Raw genomic sequence first — 22,618 nt, forward strand, 5'->3', positions numbered from 1 at the left:
GACACTGAAGCATTTTATCTGCTTAAATATTAAATTTTCGGTATTTTTTGAGATAATTTCTAACTGGGTCTTTCTCAATTGCTTATCAAAACTCCTTTAAAACTTAGCTGTCCCTAAGAGGTTTTGAGCCCTCTTTTTTCTCTGTCATGTTCTGAGGTTAGAAAAATGAAAATTCTCTCAGAAAAAAAATTTTTGTTATTGAACCCTCAGTACCTTAATAACAGTCATTTTAGTGATTGTTAAAAATCTCACACTGTCTAGATAACTCTGAATTTTTTAGCAAATACTACACAAATTACTAGAAGTAATTTAATCCTATTGCTGATGTGCTTTCCCTTAAATCTCAAACTTACTCACATAAAAATAACTTCCCAAGTTTTCTCTAAATGTTCCCCAAGGAAACATCCTGTCCTTTAATCTTATCAATTAATATTTGATGTACTTTTCTCTCAACACAGACTAGAAAATCTCTTTATCCATCTAACAGTCATTACAGATATTCTACTAACATTTCTCTAATTCGGTTTCCTCTTCTGAAATTAACTTGTAACCCTCTTTGATTTTATGTTTATTATAAAAAATTCTGCTCTTAGACCAAGATTTCCAATGTAAGTCTTTGTAGACTCAATTTCAGAAATACCACTCTCGAGTCTGAAAACTGAGCTATGTATCTTTTTATGAGACATTCCATTAGTATGATCTTTTAGTGGTGAATTTTTAATCAGCAATGTTTTTTATCTATTTTAAGTTACAGTCTCTGCATGGTCTTCCATAAACTATATTGTTTTGACTTTCAATTCAATATGAATCTTTTACATTTCAAAGGATGACAAGCATAATTTGTATATATATCAGGCTTTTTGAAAAATCTCTTCTATCAACTTCTAGTATTATACCTCATCAGATAAACTGAGGGAAGCAGCTCATATATGTGCAATCGGATATATACTCTAAGAAAGGGAAAGGACTTACATTTAACTAAATATAAAATTTAAAATGTATACTAAACATACAATTTAAAAGATCTACATATCATTTTAAGTGGAACCATCTCTCTCAAAAACAAAATGAAAAAATATTACAGATGTTCTTTTACAGGTGAAAGATGTATACCAATTATTTGAATGGTCACAGATACTCTGGTTCTCCTTTCTAAGCACAAAGGACTCTAGTTATAAAGACTTGCAATTAGCTTCGTTAGTGATTTAGGAGCAGAAAACTGTTAAGTCTGAACAGACTAAAATAGTTGACTCAAGTAGAAAATAAGAAAGTAACATCTATTAGACATCCACTACTGTTTTAGTTCTCTCATTATGTGAAGTTACACTAAGTATAATCATCTTCAGAAGTTCAACAACAGTCTAATTTAAAATAGCTAATGCCTCACGATTTACTTATTTTAGCATTCTGTCTACTATTTTTGTCTGTTCTGAGGTTAGGAATAGAAAGCATATCAAGATAATAAAGCATGGTATAATCTCTTCAAAATTAGATACAACAGACTTTTATGACAATATATTTTCATAAATAACTCTTTACTCTATTTCTGAATATACTTTTTAAATGTAGAATCAAAGCACAGAAATCCTCCAAATTACAATGGTACTTAAATAGTCTTTTACCATACACCATACCTTTTGGAGAACAATAAAAATAAAACAAAAAACTCTACAATTCTTAAAAAGTATTATCATTTTGTACAAAAACCTTCTTCTAAATTAACGGCTTTTATGTTTTAAATCCTTGAAAATGTAAATTACTTTAAAATGTATAAAACCAACGTATTTAGTATATCTGTAGACATCTTAATAGTAGTAACTATACTACTCAAAGAAGTATATTTCTCAAATATGAGAAAACTGAAAAAAAAAAAAATCCTGCCAAACTGCCAACATTTCATAATTTAAATAGAGCCGTTTCAGACATTAACTCTAATAATGTTAGCATCTTAGAGTGAAAATAAACAATGTTTTCCTGTTGGAGAGAATCAAAAACAAACTGAAAAATCCTAGGCCTCTAATCTTTTTCACTGTAATTGTCTAATTAAATAATAACTTATCAACCATGTAAATTTTTGTCATGAAAACTTTTTTGTTTTCCCAAACATATTGTAGTTCCTTTTAAGTTAGCTGTTCATAGTTAAACATTACCTCCTCTTCTTCCAGCCTCTTTAATGAATCACCAGCAAATTTAATATATTGTGTCATGAGGGTGACCAGAGCAGTGTATCGGGTCCTTAGGTCCATGAACTGTGAATAATGAAATAAACAATAAAAACATAATCTCCAGTGGCTCTAAAATGAGTTTAATGAACGTTGATTAATAATCATAACATTAGCTAGCCTTTGTGACAGTAAAATACACAATTGCCCAGTAATGGTAGGTAGGTAGGAATGGGCTTATTATTGCTGTGCAAACCATACTCAATAACAATTCTCTAAATTTAATTACAAAGTACATTTGTTATTCTCTGCAGTTAATAATTAATCTTGAATAAAGCTTTTCCAAGGATTTTTTTACAACCCTTAATAAATTGCACGTTTAGGTAAGGGTTTCTTTTTTGGGACAAGGAAGAAAGTTCTGGAAATGGACAGCAGTCGGGTTTGCACAACACTGTGAAGTTACTGAGTGCCACTGAATTGCAACTTAAAAATGGTTAAAATGGTGCGTTTTCTATTATGTGTATTATACCACAATACAAATATATAAATATAATATTTTAAGTATTGTTTTTCTCCTTTATATCCCCTCCCCTCTCTCTTGTACTTTTACTACCTCTTGAATAATGAGATCTGCTGAGCTCTGCATTCTTCGGCGTTTCACAGGAGATTTCTGCTGTGAATCTACCATGGCCCGGTAGGTCATTGTTTGTAATTCATAGTCCTGTATAATGGAGTCAGTAAGATTAAATTAATTAAAGCAAAGCATTAATGCTTCATTCTATAGTGACTTGATGCACAGAAATTGAACCTGATTTCACTAAGTAACTTTTAAAAATTACTGCAAAACCACATTCTTAGGAATCTATCTAATTCTGGGATGTTTCCAAGGTGGTAATAAAAATCAGAAACATTTAGGGTGGTCAGAAAAGTTTCCTAAGTCTCTTTAGAAGCTCACGGAAACACTCAGTCATAATATGCTAGTTTACATTCAGCCTCCCTTTCCCCTGGCTAGGCAATGGAACTGTAGATCTGGATGGCTAAGGCCCAGGCATTGGCAACAACTTCAAACATGCGAAATGTCTCCTAAGAAAGTCAAGTTCTTCCAGGGAATATGCTAGCAATGTTAAAGAAGAGAGACAGAGATACACAAGCATGCACAAAGTGATAAGAAACCGATTTCGGAGTCTACGGCCATACCACCCTGAAGGCGCCTGATCTCGCCTGATCTCAGAAGCTAAGCAGGGTCGGGCCTGGTTAGTACTTGGATGGGAGACCAATTTCAGAGCCACGCATCTATTCTGATGTGTGTGCGTGTGTGGCTGCACACGTGTGTGATGGAGAGAGGCTGAATGAAGCAGAGGCTGCAATGGGACTCACATGTCACAGACAATTATTAGGTAAGTGTCCCAGGGCTCCCATGAAGATTCTCTGTTTTCACTATTTAACAGAGTGAAGTGACTTGCAGAGACTTCTTTTTTTTAAGTATATTGTTGAATCACATACCTGAATATTAAATTTGATGCAAGGAACTAAATCTTCTTACCTTCACTGTAGTTGAGTACTGTTCTGCATATTTTTGACACTCATCCATTTTGCTTTGTTTCATTTCTATTTCGGACACCAGCATCTACAAATACATAGAGTTTAGAAGAAAAAGAACAAGGAACTCTATGCTATTTAGCCACTTAAGATGTTCAGGAACTAAGAAATAGCCACGCCCTTTAATAGTAAAGCTCCTTAGCCCTTTGCACTTAATATGTAATAAGGTAAATGACAAACTTCTAGATTAAGCCACATAAGTGACCCACCCTCGTGGGCCTTCCAACGCAGAAATTACTAAACTCCGCAGGAATTACCCAAAAAGTAGATTTGAAGGCCTTGATCCCCACCTACTCCTGATCAAAGCAAAACCAGATGCTACTGTGTCCCCTCAAGATGGAATAAAAATCTCAAAGAACTCAATTTTCTGTCAAATGTGGCTGTTTAATTTTCTACCACTAGCCATTTTTATTTATTTGGGATCCCGTGAAACTATTGTGGCCAGCAAAGTACTAAAGAGATTTCCATACTTATGATTAAATGACCATTAGAAATTTGAACACTGTCCCAACATGCTCTTTTCTTATCCCTTATACTTTCAAAACTGACTTCCAAGAAATCAAAGTACATGACGTATGTTGGTTTGGATAATAGGATTTTAATATTTATGATTTACTCCTTACCTTCTTCCAAATAGTTGCTGACTTTTTCTTTTAACAAGGTAAAGGAAGAGAAGGGTAATGACTGACCACATGCAGACAAAACCTTAGTATAAGAAACTGTTTCTACAGGGGCGCCTGGGTGGCTCAGTCTTTAAGTATCTGCCTTCGGCTCAGGTCATGATCTCAGGGTCCTGGGATCGAGCCCCGCATCAGGCTCCCTGCTCCGCGGGAAGCCTGCTTCTCCCTCTCCCACTCCCCCTGCTTGTGTTCCCTCTCTTGCTGTCTCTCTGTCAAATAAATAAAATCTCTTTAAAAAAAGAAACTTTCGGGGGCGCCTGGGTGGCTCAGTCGTTAAGCATCTGCCTTCGGCTCAGGTCATGATCCCAGGGTCCTGGGATCGAGCCCCGCATTGGGCTCCCTGCTCCGCGGGAAGCCTGCTTCTCCCTCTCCCACTCCCCCTGCTTGTGTTCCCTCTCTCGCTGTGTCTCTGTCTCTGTCAAATAAATAAATAAAATCTTTAAAAAAAAAAAAAAAAGAAACTTTCTACATACCTTCTGCTGATTCAACTGTGTGGCTAGAGTTTTACTATTTTCAGGCTGATTTTCCTGAATCTTTCTCTGGGTCGTTTCAACTTGCTGAATCCAATCATCTAAAGGGTGATAAGTATCTCTGTAGTACTTCAATGATTTGCCAATGCCTTCTAAGTCCCGTAACCTAAGAAAATAAAAACAAGAGAGTCATAGTTTCTAACAGTATCCATCAAGAGGGTGGAAGCTATAGAAAGGAGAGACGAAATAACCCTACTGCAATGCACTCGGTGTAACAGGGGTATGTGGAAAGAATTCTAGGCTAAGGCACCCTGAGGCCTATCTCCAAGGGCACTCCATACTGGCTGAGGTTGAATATAAATATTCTGCTCCTGGACTTGTGCAACTTAGTGATACTGCTTATTCTAGCTTCAGGCCTAACTGACTAACAATAAAAATCAGGAAAATTGGAAACTTAACCATAATTATGATCAATCAGCATGTCTTAAATACCCAAAGCTTGCATCAAATGGCAGTGCACTTTTGAAATAATGACAACGTAGTTCAACAGAGGGTCCAATGTGGACTCAGAGAGTACTTCCTGGAACTGTGATTAAATAAAAATACCTCAGTTTCTGTGATTTTAAAGTCACTACATTAAACCTATATAACACATATTTTAGAGAGATTTAATAACATATATTTGAACATAATTTTACTTTTCAAGAATGGCACTCTATTATAAAAGCATTTTATTTGCATTAATATAAACATTAAAATGAATGAGAAAGGACACTATTCTATCTCCTTTAAGATGAGCCCTAAAAACATCCCATTTCCTTTTACTTTTCTATTTCGATCAGTGGGTGAATGATTTCAACTTTCTTGTATCCTCAATTAAAATGAACATCAGGTCATTTCAGTTGCTTCACACTTCTTAGGTCTAGCACAGATTGCTCCATACAGCCTTCTCAAACACTGCTCTTACTAAATCTTGGTTAGCTGAATATTGTAAGTTGGTCATAATTTCCTTTAGAAAAGGCAAGTAGATTTACTATACAAACGCCAGACTACATCAACAGTTTTAACAACATAGAGTTGAAAATATTTATTTTGAAGTTAACTGTCATGTCCACCATATCAGAAAGAAATATAATTAGGTCAAGCTCTTGCAATTAACACAATTAACTATATATGGAAGGTAACTATACGAAATTAACTGTATTATGGAAGTTTTTTAAAAACCTATTAACTTTAGATTTTACCTAGAATACAAGGATAAAGATTAAACCTGTGCCGAAACTGAACAAAAAAGGATACTAACCTGTTATCAATCTGAACATGAATATTTTGCCACCTTTCAACTAATTGATCTGCTTTTTCTTTGTGCCAGTCAAAATCAAGGTCCCGTTCTTTATATGTTTTAAACATTTCATCACTGATGGCTTTAGCTTTTTGCAACTCATCCTCTAATGCATGGAATACCTCTCTCTTTTCATCTACTTCAGATCTCCATTGCTAAAATACATTAATTGGTGAAAGTTATAAAAATGTGTCAACCACTCACTATGTAAACACATTATTTATTTACCTCATTTTACAAATTATTTAGAAATGACTGATATAAAATCAGATAAAGGAAAGACTATCTTCCATATACAAAAATGATATATTAGGCTGAGCCATATGAAATTGTCAATATTAGACTGCACTTTGATCTAAAAAAAACAGTTTTATAAAGTTCAGCCTAATAGAATTTGCACATCAATAAAACAAAATATATTCCACAAGCAAGTTTGCTACCTCTGTAAGTCTTTTTCATTGCCTGTTTCTTAAACACCTACTAATCTCATTGTTTAAAAATGAATACATGCATTAAAAATCAATGAGATAATTTTTCACAACTACTTTGCAATAATTTCATACTCAATGCTTTATGCGTGGAAATATCAATAGAGATGAATACAACTACCAGTCTTTTTCCTTTCCTGAATTAACTCTTGTACTTACCTCCTTGATATCTTAAAATAACTACCTCTTTCAGCAAGAGAATCCATTAAAAATAATTTAATTTTTAGCTTCAACTCCTTTTGCTGACATGAATTGATTATAAAAAGCTATTACCACAAAGAGATGCAAATTTCAAATGAGAAGAACTCTCCTGAAACTAGAAATGACTTATTTACACTATGCTATGGTTACGTAGAGATATGAAATGAATATAAATATATTCAAATTAAGTTATTTACTAGTTGATGTTTGAATCTAGGTGCTAGAAAAATACTTTTAGAGTATGATCTTAGCATATAGCCATAGGAAGGTACATACCTTTAAAGTACTTATTAGATTCTCAATATTATTCTTGTCAGCTATAACTGCTTCTTCTTCACACAGTTTAGTTTCATAGAGTTTTACAAGGGCTTCTGCTGCCTGAGTGTTTTTTAACACCAAATTAACAGTTTTCAGTCTAAAAAAGAGAATACAACAATAGCCTCCTATTAGTAAATGTTTATCTTCCAATAACACAGTCCTGAAGCACCATTACAATGCATGATAGAGCATGTTCTTCGTCTTGGAACATGGACAGATTTACTACGAGATTAACATCCAGCTAACTGTTCTTGATGGAGGGTGTGTGCTCCAATCCACGGCCTGCCCTGCAGATGGTATTCTGCAAGAGATTCCAGGGTAAGTTGGTCTTCTTTCAATCCTTATTTAGACCAATCCTCCAGGCTACAACAGCTGAGGGACTAAAACCCACAGGCAAAATGTGGGAAGATCATACATATGCCCTAACCTCTGATGCCCATTTCCTTTCAATATAAAGTATAATAATTCCATGGAAATAATTAATATAATTGTTATTAAGACAAAAAAGGAAATATTTACATTCATAAAAATGAATGTTTTAAACAAACAGCATATATATATTTATATATACACATAAATATGACAGCTGTATGAAGCAAATTTATACTACGACAGAGGTTACATACTTCTCTATGTAAGTAGAAGACATCGAATAGACTTGGTTCATGTTCTGAATGACCACACCGAGCTCAGATCGTAAGGTGGGAACTGATGCAGAGGTTCCTGCTTGACTGAAAAATTCTTCACATTTATTTGTGATTGTTCCCAAATCCTCTTTAAGTCGCTCCAGTTCTTTCTTTAGTTTCTATAAAATAGAGAATAAACATAGGTATTAGGCTATCACTCTAGATGGGGCATCTTTCTTAAAACAGTTTAAAAACACACTATCTACATTATAATCACTGACTTAAAGAGCTATATATTCTTTACTTTTTCTTTATCAAGGAAACTAAGCCACGGCATTCAAGTTTTATAATCAGTAATTCCTTTACTGCCCATTTCCTCGGGCACAAACATCTAACTTAGTGTTTCTGCATTCAGCAGGTGATCAACAAACATGTAATGACTTTCACTATGAGAAACCCCAAGAGGGGCGCCTGGGTGGCTCAGTTGGTTAAGCGACTGCCTTCGGCTCAGGTCATGGTCCTGGAGTCCCAGGATCGAGTCCCGCATCGGGCTCCCTGCTCGGCAGGGAGTCTGCTTCTCCCTCTGACCCTCACCCCTCTCATGTTCTCTGTCTCTCATTCTCTCTCTCTCAAATAAATAAATAAAATCTTTAAAAAAAAAAAAAAAAAAAAAGAAACCCCAAGAGTCTCCATCATAGTGGGTGAAAGGGTGCACGTTTCTGCGTTTACCTGAGTCAAAGGTAGAACTGAATTATAGAATTCTAGTTCATGATAAGCAATAAATACATAATCAGAACTCACAAAGTGCCCAGTGGGCAAAGCTGAGCACATGGGAAGTGACTGGATTTAACTATGAAGGTCACTGAGAGAGTAATTTACCTTCAGTTAATTCTGTCCCAACACTTTTACAAATCTCACCTCCTGCTCCGTGATTCTGAACACACTTTCATGCAAATCATCTCTTTCCAGCGGAGTGCGAATCTGTCTAATCAACCGATCTTCACAACTCTCTAACCGAAGTCTAATGTTTCGAACTTCAGAGATGTAGAGATTATACACGGATTCCTCTTGCTCTTCTGTGAAAGTAAATATAATGTTTAGAAAACACTTTGTTTTCTGTCTTCTGGATGCTGCTGGTCAAACTAAGGACAATCTCACCCTAAGGACATGAACCTTAAAATAGTCGACCTTACAATTTATGAACGATTAATAAAATTTCCCTAGTGCTATTCTAAGTGCCAAATTCTGATTTATGATGTCCAAGGAAAGTAATATATTATGTGGTTTTATGTTCACAAAAATGTGAATTACATGGCTACAGATTAATCTTTAAAATAAAAAAAAAATCCTTAAAAAGGAGAGGTAGGTAAAGCATTTGTTAATGTTTAAAATTTTTTTAAATAGATTACTAATGATATTTTTTGTCTCTAAGTAATATCAAAAGTGTCCAGAAGAAACTTTATATTTAACAAAAGTTAACTAGACAAAATCTTCTCCTTTAACCTCTGTATAAAATCCAGGTTTGGTCATGGGAAATCTCTGTGCCTTCCTCTCAATTTTGCTATGAATCTAAAACTGCTCTAAAAAAATCAAGTATTAAAAAAAAAATCCAGGTTTGGTACATGGAAAAATAACTGAATCTTTTCAAAAACTAAAAGATCATTCTGAACATTACATCACAAAACAGTGAAAATGCTGAAAAGTAGATGTGTTAAGAATTCAATGCTTATCACGTTACTTGGATGGCATCTTTTTATTAACTGATCATTTAGAAATAAATGAATCCCTCCTTGCAGCTTCCTACCTCACAAATGCTTTTAATGTTCTAGCACCTGTGTTCACCTATCATAGGCTGAGTGACATAACATACAGAAGACTGATTCCCACTGAGCAGAAAAGAGCCTAGACTAAACACCTATGGGGAAAAAAATACAAGGATTCCCATGCTTTACCTCTTTCTGCTGATTTAAGAAGTTCTTGATAATACTGCTTACATACATTAACCTCCTTCTCCAGTTGTGTTATATCTGAGCCCGAGAATATTTGGGATTCCTGGCTATCTTCCAGGAAATCTTCAAAACGAGATTGTAGGTTACTCAGAACTTGCTGATGTTCACCAGGTAACATTGTCTTTATCTAAAGAAGACCAATGATCCATGTAAGCAAGTGATTTAGTACTAACAGCTAAATGTAAATGGGACAGATTTTAAGTTAGGGTCTTCTGGTGTATGTCAGTTCATATTAATAGTCATAAATAGAAGAACCATTTGAAATTGTTATTTTTTATTAACAATTACAAGTTTTAACAGATAAGGAAAAACAGGCTATAAAACATCAAAAAATGAAATCAAACTATATCCGTCCCCATAAGTCCAAACACTAGATCCTGTCTCCCTACCAACATGTAATAAGCACTGAATGAAATACGTGATCTCCAGATTTCCCCCATTCTTGGAAAGTGCCTTGTATGTAGCAGGTCTATTTATTATTATATTTATTAAATGGATGAATATTAGCATGGATCTGCTGGACTCCATCCCATTCTGGAACAAATACAAACTCCACCCCTCATGACAGTGTGCCCCACATTTTTGGACAGATTAGGCTGATGTGTAGATTCATACTTACTGAAGCCACACTGCTAGCTCGAATTCTGTCAATTTCATTGATGAGATAATGCCAGGACACGACACTCTTCATGTTTATGTGAGACTCATGCCAAAGAGTCAGGACATTCTGATACTGTTGCTCAATTCTGAAATACATGAAAAAAGCAAACAAACCGAACACTTGATTAAGCCTTTTTACTCCCTCTGAAAACATGCTATAATTTTTCTTCCTGTTTGTAAACTATCCCATGTTTACTAGTTCTAGATCCTTCTGATCCTATGGGCCTTGACAAAGTACGGATTGTTTCTTTAACCTTCAGAGAGCCTCCAAACTCAGCTCTGTGTGTTCAGCGAATGCATACAAACCTGTTTGCAAAGTCTACCGCTTCTTTGTTTGGTGGAGGAACTGTGAAGCACACAGATGGGACCATAGCCTCATTCCCAGTAGGGCTAATGACCTTCCATTTAGCACGATGAGAGTTGTTGGCCAAAACACATTCATCGTCTTTGTAAATGGTTATCTGGTTTTAAACGAAGAAAAGAATAACCAAATGAGATCACTGTTGACTAATCCTTTACCATACACAATTTTGGGATTTTGTTTTATTTTTTTGAGGTACAAAACTTTACCACTGGTCAGCAATATGACCTCATTTTTAAAAGATAAGAATAATGCCAGAAACTGGTCTATTTCTAGAATACCTCAATTTGTCTGTAGTCACAGATAGCTTTGATCGGAATAGAAGTTTTGAGTGGACAGTCAGGATTCCTTGGCTTCAGCTGAATTATTGTTTTTGCTCTCCCCATCAGGCTTGCTACTGTGCTTTTATACTGCAAAAGTTCTTCTTTCTCTTCCTAAGAAATAAATAAGACAGATTTTAAAAAGTAAAAGACTTGTGCTCTCTCTTCTTTTAGGGCTTTACACAAATAAAATTTCATCACAAAAGTCTCCCCTGACCGCCTAAACATTCAATCCCCCTCCACCACCTCTTGCATCTCTCCTCCCTTGTTTTGTTTGTTTTCCTCTTTAGCATTTACCACTATCCTACATATTTTACTTATTTATCGTGTTTATTTTCTGCTCCCCCCATTAGCGTGTAAGCACCAGGAGGATAAGGATTCTTGTCTGTTTTCCTCACTGCTCTATCTCCAGTACTTAAAAGAATGTCTAGGATATAAAAAGTGCTTACAGTTATTTGGGAAGTGAGTGACTAAACACACACACACACACACACACACACACACACCTATCACTCTCAAAATACTTACTTAAAATATTGAGGCAATCACATAAAAAACACTTTTGTTGTACTTGTTACCAAAAAATACTAAAACTGAATGCTTGATCGAATGAGATGGATATATCAAGAATACCAATAAAATATAAAGTTCTGTACAAATAAAACTATGATGAACTACTAATCTAATCCTGATTATACATAGCTGATGAAATGCACAGGTTTCTGTACTACTACCATTGACTCCTGAACAAGGTCTTCCAGCTTGTGAATGCTGCTTGATCGATCACAGCTGTACTTCCGCTGAATGGCATCCTTTAGATTCCTTAAGTAATCAGTAGCTTCTTTGGCATCATTGAAAAACTATAAAAAGATGAAAACTGGCAGTTAGAGTATATCAAATGCCAGTAAAGCAGAGAGTTGTCAAGTCGGAGTACCAGAGCCCTGGGGATCCCTTGTAAGTGAGAAGAGAATAAAATCACAAGACCACTTAATAGTCACATCACTCCTTTACCCAAACAACTCTTGAATTTGGATGATTATCAGTAAACACTAAGTGCCTAAAGTTTGTATTTATATTGTGTTTTGGCCCTATAATACTTTGGCCAAAGTTCTGTTTTACTTGAGGGTCTGAATAATTTTTAAATAGTAGAGAAATTACAAGAATATTTTAAAACTTCTGAAAAATAAAAAAAGAGCTCTCTGTAATGAAACGTTTCTTTATAAAAGACATTTACAAAATCAAGATTTTTCTGACATTTTTTAAGGTTTCTAAAGGATTTCCTCCTGAATAGATTGCTTCAGTCAATCCTAGAGGGCCTATGTCCCATATATCCTATGAAGAAAATATTTCAGTTTATTTCCCCCGCACTTTACATACATGTCCTTACTAAACATGACGATGCCTTCTGTAAGTAGGCAAACTCACAACACCAGCACCTGACGCGATTCCATTCACGCACCTCGAAATAGGCGGTGTTTTCCTTTATGTGCTGCTCCACACACTCGCACAGCTGTAGGACCCAGCTCCACTGCGTCTGCATCGCCGCTCGGTAGGCCTTCAAGATTAAACACAGCCACTCTAACCAGCTGAAGAGTGATGATGTACATACACAGCAAAGCTTTTAAAGGCTTAAAAACTCTGCTGTCAAAACAGACGATGTAACAGAGTAAGACATGAAAATTAGGGTAGTGAAATGCCCCTCTGATGTAAGAGTCCTTACTGGCACAAAACCAGTCCTAAAAATTTAAATATAAATTACAAATAAAAATAAAAATGTAAAAATACAGACCGAAATAAATGGTTCTGTAGTTTCCTCTTCATTTTTGTTTCTAAAACTAGAAACAAAACTAGAAATTCTTGGGGGGAGGGGGATGACTTACATGTTTGTTTTTGCCAGGGGAAGGTTTGGGGAGAGAGGAGAAGAGAGAGTGCAATCCCTTATCACTGTAATTCTGGAACTGTTATTATCATAATACTAAGAATTTTTGTTTAAAATATTTTTACTTGAATTTTTAATACAAAGTAAATCTCTCATGAGAGCAAAAACATAACACAAAGAACATCTACTTTCTAAAGAAAACATAAAAACACACTTTTATATTTAAGATGCAATTCACTGACTTCCAGAAGAGGGCGATCTAGATGCTTTAATGACTATCACAAGTAAGCCTGTCATTCTTCCCCTTTCGGAAAAACTCACTGCTGCAGAGCTCCTGCTCAGGCAGGCTTTCTGAATGGAATTTACAATGCAGCACTGGAAATCTGGCAACATATCATGGTCTTATTAACTGTGCCCTCAAATTAAGCTACTTCCAGCAAATTGGCTATAAAAGACATATCATTGTGCGTTGTTAGATTATTAGTTTCTTTTTTCATATAACATATGAAATAGTGTTGATAATTAACTAAATATTATCCACGTACCCACAAGACACTGGATAGGCCAATGGAATCATAAAGATGACTCACGCTTAATTTTATCCCTCAAGAAACTTTTAGTTAATTAGATTAACATCTCTACATAAAAGAAATCAGGTTCACATTCACATTACCCAGTCCCATTAAAATTCTTAGCCTGTTAGAGAATCATATTCCCTAACAGTTTTCATCTCCACCTTGAAGAATACTCTATTTTTAGTTTATCATCATACAAGAGTATCCAGACCCTTCAGTATTCTAATTTGCTTTCCCTACTGTTCCCCCTACTCTTCTGTGTCTTTAACTTCCTATATGGCATTTCAATAGGCATGCAAGATTACATTTTTATATGAAGAAGGTCAAATACAACACTCCCACAACCCTATTGAGGTCTAGAATTTTACTCATCTTTTGTACTGTGCCAATTTCTTTTTCTTTTTTTTTTTTTGTACTGTGACAGTTTCAGTGAACAAAGACTATCAGATGCCTCTCCTCAACTGTGAGAGTTTGAAGCATGTCGCATTTTAAGCACAGCTCCCTTTGTTCCCTCTGGCAATCTACCATATTTCTCCATGTTTGATGCTCCTCTCGCTCCTATATAAGCCCCTTTATGTTTAGAAAGTCACTAACTCTAACTAGTACATAATAGGACTAAAGAGTAAACAGACTACCACTACCGCATGGGAAACCTGATAAATCCACACCAATTCTCCACTTCTGGATTCGAAATGTATGCACTATGCCATGAGGCTTGGCCAGGTTGTTGTTTCAGTACACCTTGCAAAACCAGCCATAAATAAAATTATTAAGTAATAATAAGAAATACTTCCTGGGAATATATGTACCAAGAACTGTACTAAGTAAGAGTATGTTATTCATCCCATTCTTAACACAGCTCTATGGGTTAGAAGGATCGCCCCCATTTTGGACAGGTGAGGGAGGCAAGTAGGTTACGTCACTTGCACAATATCACAGTCAGGAAAAAATGAGTAAATTAAAATTTGTGAAGTCAAGATCCTTCATATTTACTGTAATACATCTCTTCAGCCATGGTAGTTGACAAAGGTACCTTTATTGGAAGTGATGGCTGGGTGACACACTTAGAGAAAGCAAGAGAGTTAAAGGTAAGAATCACAATGATTTGTCAGAAACATTACTTTTGAGCCATGCTGTAATAAAAGTTTGTTTGTATTTTTCAATTTATCAGCAATAAAAGAATCTGAAGAGTAATCATCACCTGTCAATATTCAACCATGACAGTTACACTTTCTTTTTCGTTGTTGTTGTTGTTTTTGTTTTTTTTAAAGATTTTATTTATTTATTTGATAGAGATAGAGAGAGGGAGAGCACAAGCAGGGGGAGTGGTAGGCAGAGGGAGAGGAAGAGGCAGGCTCCCCGCTGAGGAAGGAACCCGACGTGGGGCTCGATCCCAGGACTCTGGGATTATGACCTGAGCCAAAGGCAGCCGCTTAACTGACTGAGCCACTCAGGCGCCCCAACAGTTACACTTTCTGACTTACCTCGATTGTCAGTCGGGCTGGATGATTTTCCAAAAGTAGCTGCTCTGCAATCTCCTGAACTGACTTAATATTTTCTTCCTTTTGATCTAGTTCTCTCATTAATTCCTAATGTAAGAAAGAATGAAGCAGCAAGGTTAGGAAATAGACCTAAACCTGAGACGCGACTTTGGCATTCAAGGACAAAGGCTGTACATACAGCGTGGTAATCTTTTTTCCGAGCTATGTTGGTATTTCTTTCGCTCCAGTCATAAGCGACTTCCTCCTCTTCTTTTTCATTCAACCAAATAAGTTCATTAGTTGCACGAGTTACAAAATTATGGAGTGTATCAAGGTTCCGTTCCTGATTCCGGGATGTATTCTTTGTAAGAAAAATCATTATAAGAATCATGTCTTGACCATATAGAGATAAGGGAAATTCCTAATAAAAGTTAAAAAAAAACCTTACCAAGAGTTTTGCATACTGACTCTCTAATCGGTGTAACTTTTCGGCATAAGTTAATTTCAGAGGTGCTGTCATTTGAATCTATAATATGGGATAAAAAGACATCGAGGTTAGGGATTTTAAGGAATTCTGACTCATACTCACTCCATCTATTATTCTGTTACAGAGTCTTTATTTAAAAAGAGCAAAACAACAGCAAGCTAAAATGAAATACATACAGATTTTAAATTCATATACCTCACTGATTTTAGCTTCTTTAAGGCTAGATTCAAATTCTTCAATAGCTCGGTGAACATTTTTATGATTTTCTAAATGGCTTTCAACACTTGGCAAATCTGATCCCCACTCAGTGCGGTCCAGTTGCACCTTTAAACAGAAAGTTACTAGAGTTAAAAAAAACAAACAAACAGCAATAAAGACTGAAACTTTCAGGAAGAATAAACACTCTTTTACCTGCATCTCATCAACCCAATTCAAAAGATCCTGAACAAATTTCATGTTGATTTCCTCTTCTGTTAAATTCTGATCCAGCAAAGAAGACTTCAGAAGGGGCTTTCGGATCTGCATCAACTTCAGAGTTTGCAATGAATTAGTCTCTACTCCTGAGCTGAAACTTGGAACTAATCCCCCTGATGGGAAACCAGGTGTATAAGCCGGAGTGACAGATGGAGTCAGGCGGGAAGTCAGACCTGATGACAGGCCTGAGGTCACACTAGAAGGGGTCAGGGAAGGCGTTAAACCCTGGGTCAGCCCTGAGTTCAGACTGGGGTTTAAGGTCTGTGCAAATCCTGAGTTTAAACTTTGAGTAATTCCTGATATCATAAGTTTCGTCTGTTCTGCTGTCAGCATGCGTCCTTTGCTGTACACGGAGGAACATTCATTCCTTAAGGCCATAATTTCATCACGCAGCTTTGCAACCCTGAAAAGAAAATCAAAAGGAATAAACTATAATATAAAAGGCATTTTTCACAAAGAGTGAACCTTAATGCCAACTATGGACATTAGTTAGTTAACAGTAATGTATCAATATTGGCTCAACAGTGGTAACAAATGGATCATACTAATGCAAGATTGTTGGTAACTGGGGAAGGGGGCCAAAAGGGGGCATATGGGAACTCTGTATTTTCCTATCAATTTTTATGTAAACCTGAACTGTTCAAAAAAGTAGTCTACTAAAAAAAGTCACTATAATCATATTAATAAAATTTTGCATCACAATTCTTTTCACTGAACTTTGTACTTTAAGCACTTTCCAGACTATCAAAAGTCTTTATAACTATCACTTATAATGAACATAATTACTACACTATAATGTGATCATTATCCTATTGTTTGACATGTAGGATATTTCCAAATTTTGGTATTATAAAATATCTCTGACATGAACAAAAAGCTTTTTTCTATATTTATTTATATATTTTCTATATTTAAAATTATAAATTCCTAAAAGTGAAATTACTACATCAAAGCATCATTTACAATTTTTGCTTTATATATCTCATATATATTTTTATAATATATATAGTCTACAACCTGTAAAGGTTCCATCCCTACCCCCAAACCCACTTCTCAGAGATAGAAGTCATATATTTTTTTTCCAACATTTTGTCATAAACACTTCCATGATAGGATAAATAGAATACTTAAAAATTGAGTTATAAAGGATACTTTCCTTATATTTTCCCTTTTTCAAATGTCATACAAGTATTTTAACTTGAAGTATGTTAGTTACTACATTATTAAATATTGTATGTACTATAAAATATTTTTCCTATTACTTATCTTCAAAGAAAAAAATACCTATTTAACATATCAAAATATATCAGAATGAAGGTGATACACATTTTCAACAGAAAAGAGCATAAGAAATACATTTCATAAAACTGCCACACTCTACATTCCCATCACAAGTGTCCATGAAGCAATTCCCCAGAAGGACAGAATATGAATAAGCAGGAATCTTACCTCTGTACCAACTGATCTGCCTGGTAGTACTTTCCATCAATGAGAATCTGTACATCAATTACATGCTGGCGTAAAAGGTTCTCACATTCAAGTATATACCCGGCAATTTCTGCTTCATTCTGAAACTGCACTCCTGATTCTAATCTTTTAGAATCCTGTGTTTTAAAAGAACTCAACATTAATTCCAAGAAACAAGTTTCAAAACTAGCCTCAAATATAAAACTCAAAATACTGGACTGCAAAGCTACTTGGGTCTTCTCTGTTTTCCCTTTTGGTTCAAAAATATGTTTTCTCTTTGCGCACTGTTCAAGAGAGCAAACGGTGATCATAATCTTTAACGAGCTTTAAGTATCAGTAGAAGACAATACCAACAATCAACCAAATGTTATACAAAAGTTTTAGTTCATCCAAAGGTACAGACCCCTCCACCACAATCCCAATGGCTCCTAAAATTAACTTACAGACTGGAGAGCATTTCGGGCAAGTATCAGTTTGTCTTCACAGATGACACTGTCCCTTTGAACTCGGTGGGCAATCTGCTGCAACATTTCCAACCTAAAAGAAGAGACAGAATAAATGAAAGCCTCTCCCTTTGAAGTCACAGAATTTACCACCCCTGAAAAATGCCTCCCCCCCAAAAAGTAAAACAATCCTACAACAAGGACTCAATACCTGTGTCCATCAAGGGACTCATTGCCGAAGCTAATGCAGGAGTTGATCAGCGTTGGACCACAATTAACTGAGAGAAAGTTTTCATTTGAATCCAGACTGGTCTGGGTGCTAGTAGTGTTACTAAACACAGAATCGCTGCTTCGGTAGCTGTAACTACTACTGTGCATTTTTAGTCCTGAAATGATGTTCCTTCTTTGACCATTCCAAGCAGACGAAAAAGTAGGTCTGCTAAAAGTTTTACTTCTAACGGTGAAAAGCGGCAGCTAAATGTCACAGCCCTAATGGCTCCTTAAATATGCTCCAACCTGCATACTTAACACGCAGCAAATAATATGCTGATAACCATTCAAAAGAATCTCGCCTAAAGCCATGCGTTTGCTAGCTGAGGTTTGCCTTTTGTAGCCCGCATTAAACCTCTACAAGTACAGACAAGGCAGGCTGATCAGGGCGTCACTGGAAAAGATTTGCCAAATATTTTCATCAAGAGTCATCCCATTGCAGCCACCCAAAAAACAACTCAGATGCCTCCCTGAAGCCCAGGTACAATTAGTAAAGGCTGTTGAGGCAATACCAATCATCAGCTTAAAAACACAAATATTCAATCACAGCCTGACTTTTGTAAAGGGCCAGGTCTGTCCTGAGTAACACAAGGCTAAAAACTGGTACTTAGAAGCACCTATAAACAAACAAGTTTCATGAGAAACAAAGTTCATTTCCATTTTAACCGCCGTGTCATTTATCAGGTTAAGTTAACTGGAAAAGCAGCCATTGGCCTTTCTTTATATAACATGTTCTCAGGAATGTTACCCCTAATCTTACTATAGTCACTTTATATTTTTTAAAAGCCGAAGTGCTAAGTAGAATATCAATGCAAAGCTTGCAAATTCAACTTGTCTGTGCTTGTTTTTCCTTTCGATAGGTTATTACATGGCAAAAGAACATTGGTTCTTTCTCATTTATCTTTTATACATTCCCATGCCACATAGTTATTATTTGCAATTAACCGTTACTGCCAAAAAGCTTGTTGCGTCAAGAAAAATGAAGGCATTTATCCAACCAAGCTTGTAGAACATTTTCATACTCCCAAAACTACAGAGCCAAACTATGGCTTCTCCACTCTAAAGGTAGATATTTTTCTTTTCAGATGGCAGGAAAGGGGAAATTTGAGAGTATCCTGTAAAATACAGTTAGTAACCAGAGAAGCATGAAATAATAACAGCAGCACTAGCACTTACTAAGCAATTATTATGTGCCAGGAAATAAACTGATCATTTTACATGCATGACCTCATCTCATACTCAACCAGCAAGAGTGGTAGGTACTATTACAGTCTGTTTACAAATGAGGAAACTGAGGCTGAGGGAGGTCACGAACTTGTCGAAGATTACATGACTTGCAAGTTGAGCTAAAAATCTAATCCAGGATTGACTAGCTCCTGGACCTTGAACTCTTGACCACTCCATTAAAATCCAGCTACTATTCTGACAAAATTCTACTCCCTATCCTTTCTCAGACATACTTTTCCATTACTTCTCATGATTAGCTTAGCATGTAATTTTAATCACCCAAAATTATCTCCTCCAAAAAAGGTCCATCCTGGCTATTTCAAGCTCATTTTGGATCTAAATCCAGTTATGCAGATAGAATATTACACTTTAACAGGAATATAATCAGTAATTAATAAACGACTGACAAGTTAAGACTTGCTCTCGCATCTTCAATGCACTATTTCCTATTTCAACAGCGTGGAAAGTCATGTGTGGAGCACAAAGAACACGAGTATACCAAGTGCCTCTGTGTGTCGCAGGCACGGCACTGAGCACTGGCAACACGAAAGACAGAAAAAACAAGTCTGTCTCCACCTTCTTGGAACTCGTAACTGTGAACAGGCAGCCCTTAATCAAACGATCACAGAAATACATATAAAATTACAACTGAGGTATGAAGGAACAATACATGTAAATAGGCGAGTTATAACCAAGACATCTGAACCAGGCTGGGAGACCACAGGAAGTTTCTTGAGGAAGTAACACTGGAGCCGGGATCTGAGATTCATCAGGAGTGAAGAGAGACAGGGAGGGTGAAGGAGACTTCCCTACCAAAGGAACAGATGGTGCACAGATCCTGTGTATGGAGGAGGGCGGGACCTTGGCACATTAGGGCTCCTGAGAGACAGTCAGTGCGGCTACACCACAGAGAGCAAGGACGGTGTGAGTGAGGCGGCCAGAGAGGCACTCCTGCACACACAGGCCTTGTCGTGGGAGGCCCAGCTCCTAGGGAGCTCACAGCTCATGAGGAACAGAGATCACAATTCCCTTCCCAAGTGCCAAAGTCAGGCTGTGAGGTAAGTACTGTAATGGAGACAAATCCATTCAACAAATGTCTCCTAACGACTAAGCAGTGCTTTCCCAGGCAACTGGGTGTAGTGGGAGAGAGAATGATAGAGTCAGTGATGATTTCATGGAATAAATGCATTTGTAGAAGTCGGAATTTGAACCATTTCCTGAGTGTTTTCTAGATGCCACTTCACTGCCCTCTAAGTGGAGACAGACTAGACTCTTGTTTCCATTGCCCCATGGAAAGAGGGCCAGAGCAAAAATACAGCAAGAAACAAAATAAGTTAACTGTTGACCTACATATCAGCTTCTGGATCCAGGCCCTGATGATTTAGAAGCCAGCATGGGAAATTCTCACAGGTAATTTAGATTATTAGATGAGACTTCGCACACCAACCCAGCCTATCAGGTCCCTATTTAAACATTACTTCACTGATTACTCCTCAAATCTCTTGGAAGAGTTTCTAGATAAGAAAATGAAGAATCAGAAAGACTAAGTGACTTATCCAGGGTCACACAGCCTAGGACAAGAAAAAAATAAATGTTGGTCCAAGGTCTGCCTGGCTCCAAAACTTAAGTTCCTTCCATGAGAACAAAGAGTCACCTCCCCACGCCCAGCCTGATATCCACAGCAGAAAACACCTCCAGCCTACCTTTCTACTTCTGGGCGAAGTGCCTTCTCCCTCTCAAGCATGGCAATAATGAGTTTTCCCCACTCTTTCTCTATGTCATTTGGATGATAACCTTGCAGTAGTTTGATACGTCCAAATTCTATCCAAATCTTGAGAAAACAAAAAAATTTAATATGAAGCAAGGATATAAAAAAAAATAAGGATTATGCTTGACAATACAAAGGAAATTTCTGCTTACCTCTAGTAACTTATATAGGCGTTTAATTTTTGATTTTTCTGTCTCTTTTGGTGGAATTTCTGTTTCTTTAAACTGTAAATACTGATTATAAAGTGCCTAAAATGAAAGGGAAAATAAATGAAGGCCCAAACTTCAAAGACCTATTTTCATTACCACGTAACGTTACCACTTCAAATGCTATTTACTGTGTCATATGCATTCAGTGGGATTCCTTTATAAAACTGACACTCAAGGACAATACTGATTCCCAGCTAGTCAGTGACTAGGTTACAGTATGCAAGATTTGACAAGGGTGTAATTACTGATGTGAGCCATGATTCAACATATGCCGTGCAGGGATCTGGATAATAATAAACCATGGCAGTGTTTAGTAGGGCTCTACTAAAAATCTCTCCCAACATACAAACAAGAAAACATATCCTTTAAAAGATGCACCTTCCAAACGTTGCACTTTAGCTTTGAGTTTTCGGAAAAATAATCTGATGCACTTCCTATAAAGGAAAAAAGTGTTCTCTTCTGTATCATGGATCTACCCTTGAAAATAGAATTCTATCACACAGAATTCTTATCACATAGCTAAACGTTGGTTTCAATGTCCCACTGGCCAAGTTAAACAGGTATTTTAATAAACAAATATAGATGCTATTGACTGCTGCTATTATTATAGAAGTTTCAACCATATAATTAAATTATCTGGTTTGTAGATACTAATTTGAAAATCTCTTAAATAACTTATTATATTAAAAGGACCTTCATAAAATTATGTAGATAAAACATATCCACATTTATTAAGTACACACTAATTATCTCATTTTAATTCATGCTGTTTTTTAAAAAAATTCCCTGTAAAGCCTCAGGCAGCCACATATTCTGAAGGATTCCATTCAACGTTTTGCTGGCTAATGAAATTATTGGCATTCCCCATGATGTTTTCTTCCGTGTATTACGTGCTATCCTAGGCACCAGCAAGTAATCTGTCTAGTCCTCAAACTTCTTCCAAAACTTTAAAAATTTGCATTCATCAGAAGCCAGTACAAATTTACCCAAGTGTCTGGACAATAAGAATCCATCTGGAAGGGCGCCTGGGTGGCTCAGTCGGTTGAGCGACTGCCTTCGGCTCAGGTCATGATCCCAGGGTCCTGGGATCGAGCCCCGCATC

The 22,618-nt window shown here is 36.3% G+C and overlaps 1 protein-coding gene across 8 annotated transcripts in view; it reads right to left on the bottom strand.

The window, feature by feature from the left end:
* The window catches only part of DST (dystonin), a 362,599-nt gene that overhangs the window by 150,758 nt on the left and 189,223 nt on the right, over positions 1 to 22,618 (bottom strand). For 6 of the 8 annotated variants that reach the window (XM_081828451.1, XM_081828446.1, XM_081828452.1 and 3 more), the window contains 23 exons: positions 21,460 to 21,555; positions 21,243 to 21,370; positions 18,043 to 18,136; positions 17,582 to 17,736; positions 16,070 to 16,535; positions 15,854 to 15,982; positions 15,620 to 15,697; positions 15,371 to 15,532; positions 15,175 to 15,279; positions 12,696 to 12,791; positions 11,971 to 12,096; positions 11,198 to 11,350; positions 10,862 to 11,016; positions 10,515 to 10,641; positions 9,839 to 10,022; positions 8,805 to 8,962; positions 7,887 to 8,065; positions 7,219 to 7,357; positions 6,215 to 6,408; positions 4,915 to 5,077; positions 3,706 to 3,789; positions 2,776 to 2,883; positions 2,151 to 2,249 (listed from right to left, as the gene is read on the bottom strand). In XM_081828451.1, coding sequence (XP_081684577.1) covers positions 2,151 to 2,249; positions 2,776 to 2,883; positions 3,706 to 3,789; positions 4,915 to 5,077; positions 6,215 to 6,408; positions 7,219 to 7,357; positions 7,887 to 8,065; positions 8,805 to 8,962; positions 9,839 to 10,022; positions 10,515 to 10,641; positions 10,862 to 11,016; positions 11,198 to 11,350; positions 11,971 to 12,096; positions 12,696 to 12,791; positions 15,175 to 15,279; positions 15,371 to 15,532; positions 15,620 to 15,697; positions 15,854 to 15,982; positions 16,070 to 16,535; positions 17,582 to 17,736; positions 18,043 to 18,136; positions 21,243 to 21,370; positions 21,460 to 21,555 — 3,378 coding nt within the window. Of the gene's footprint in view, positions 1 to 2,150; positions 2,250 to 2,775; positions 2,884 to 3,705; positions 3,790 to 4,914; positions 5,078 to 6,214; positions 6,409 to 7,218; positions 7,358 to 7,886; positions 8,066 to 8,804; positions 8,963 to 9,838; positions 10,023 to 10,514; positions 10,642 to 10,861; positions 11,017 to 11,197; positions 11,351 to 11,970; positions 12,097 to 12,695; positions 12,792 to 15,174; positions 15,280 to 15,370; positions 15,533 to 15,619; positions 15,698 to 15,853; positions 15,983 to 16,069; positions 16,536 to 17,581; positions 17,737 to 18,042; positions 18,137 to 18,253; positions 19,009 to 21,242; positions 21,371 to 21,459; positions 21,556 to 22,618 lie in introns of those variants that run through there. The other 2 variants (XM_081828449.1, XM_081828450.1) reach the window with 2 other exon arrangements.

Source organism: Leptonychotes weddellii, chromosome 8 (genome assembly GCF_054177405.1).
Source record: "Leptonychotes weddellii isolate Sample4059 chromosome 8, ASM5417740v2, whole genome shotgun sequence".
NCBI classification, from domain to species: domain Eukaryota; kingdom Metazoa; phylum Chordata; class Mammalia; order Carnivora; family Phocidae; genus Leptonychotes; species Leptonychotes weddellii.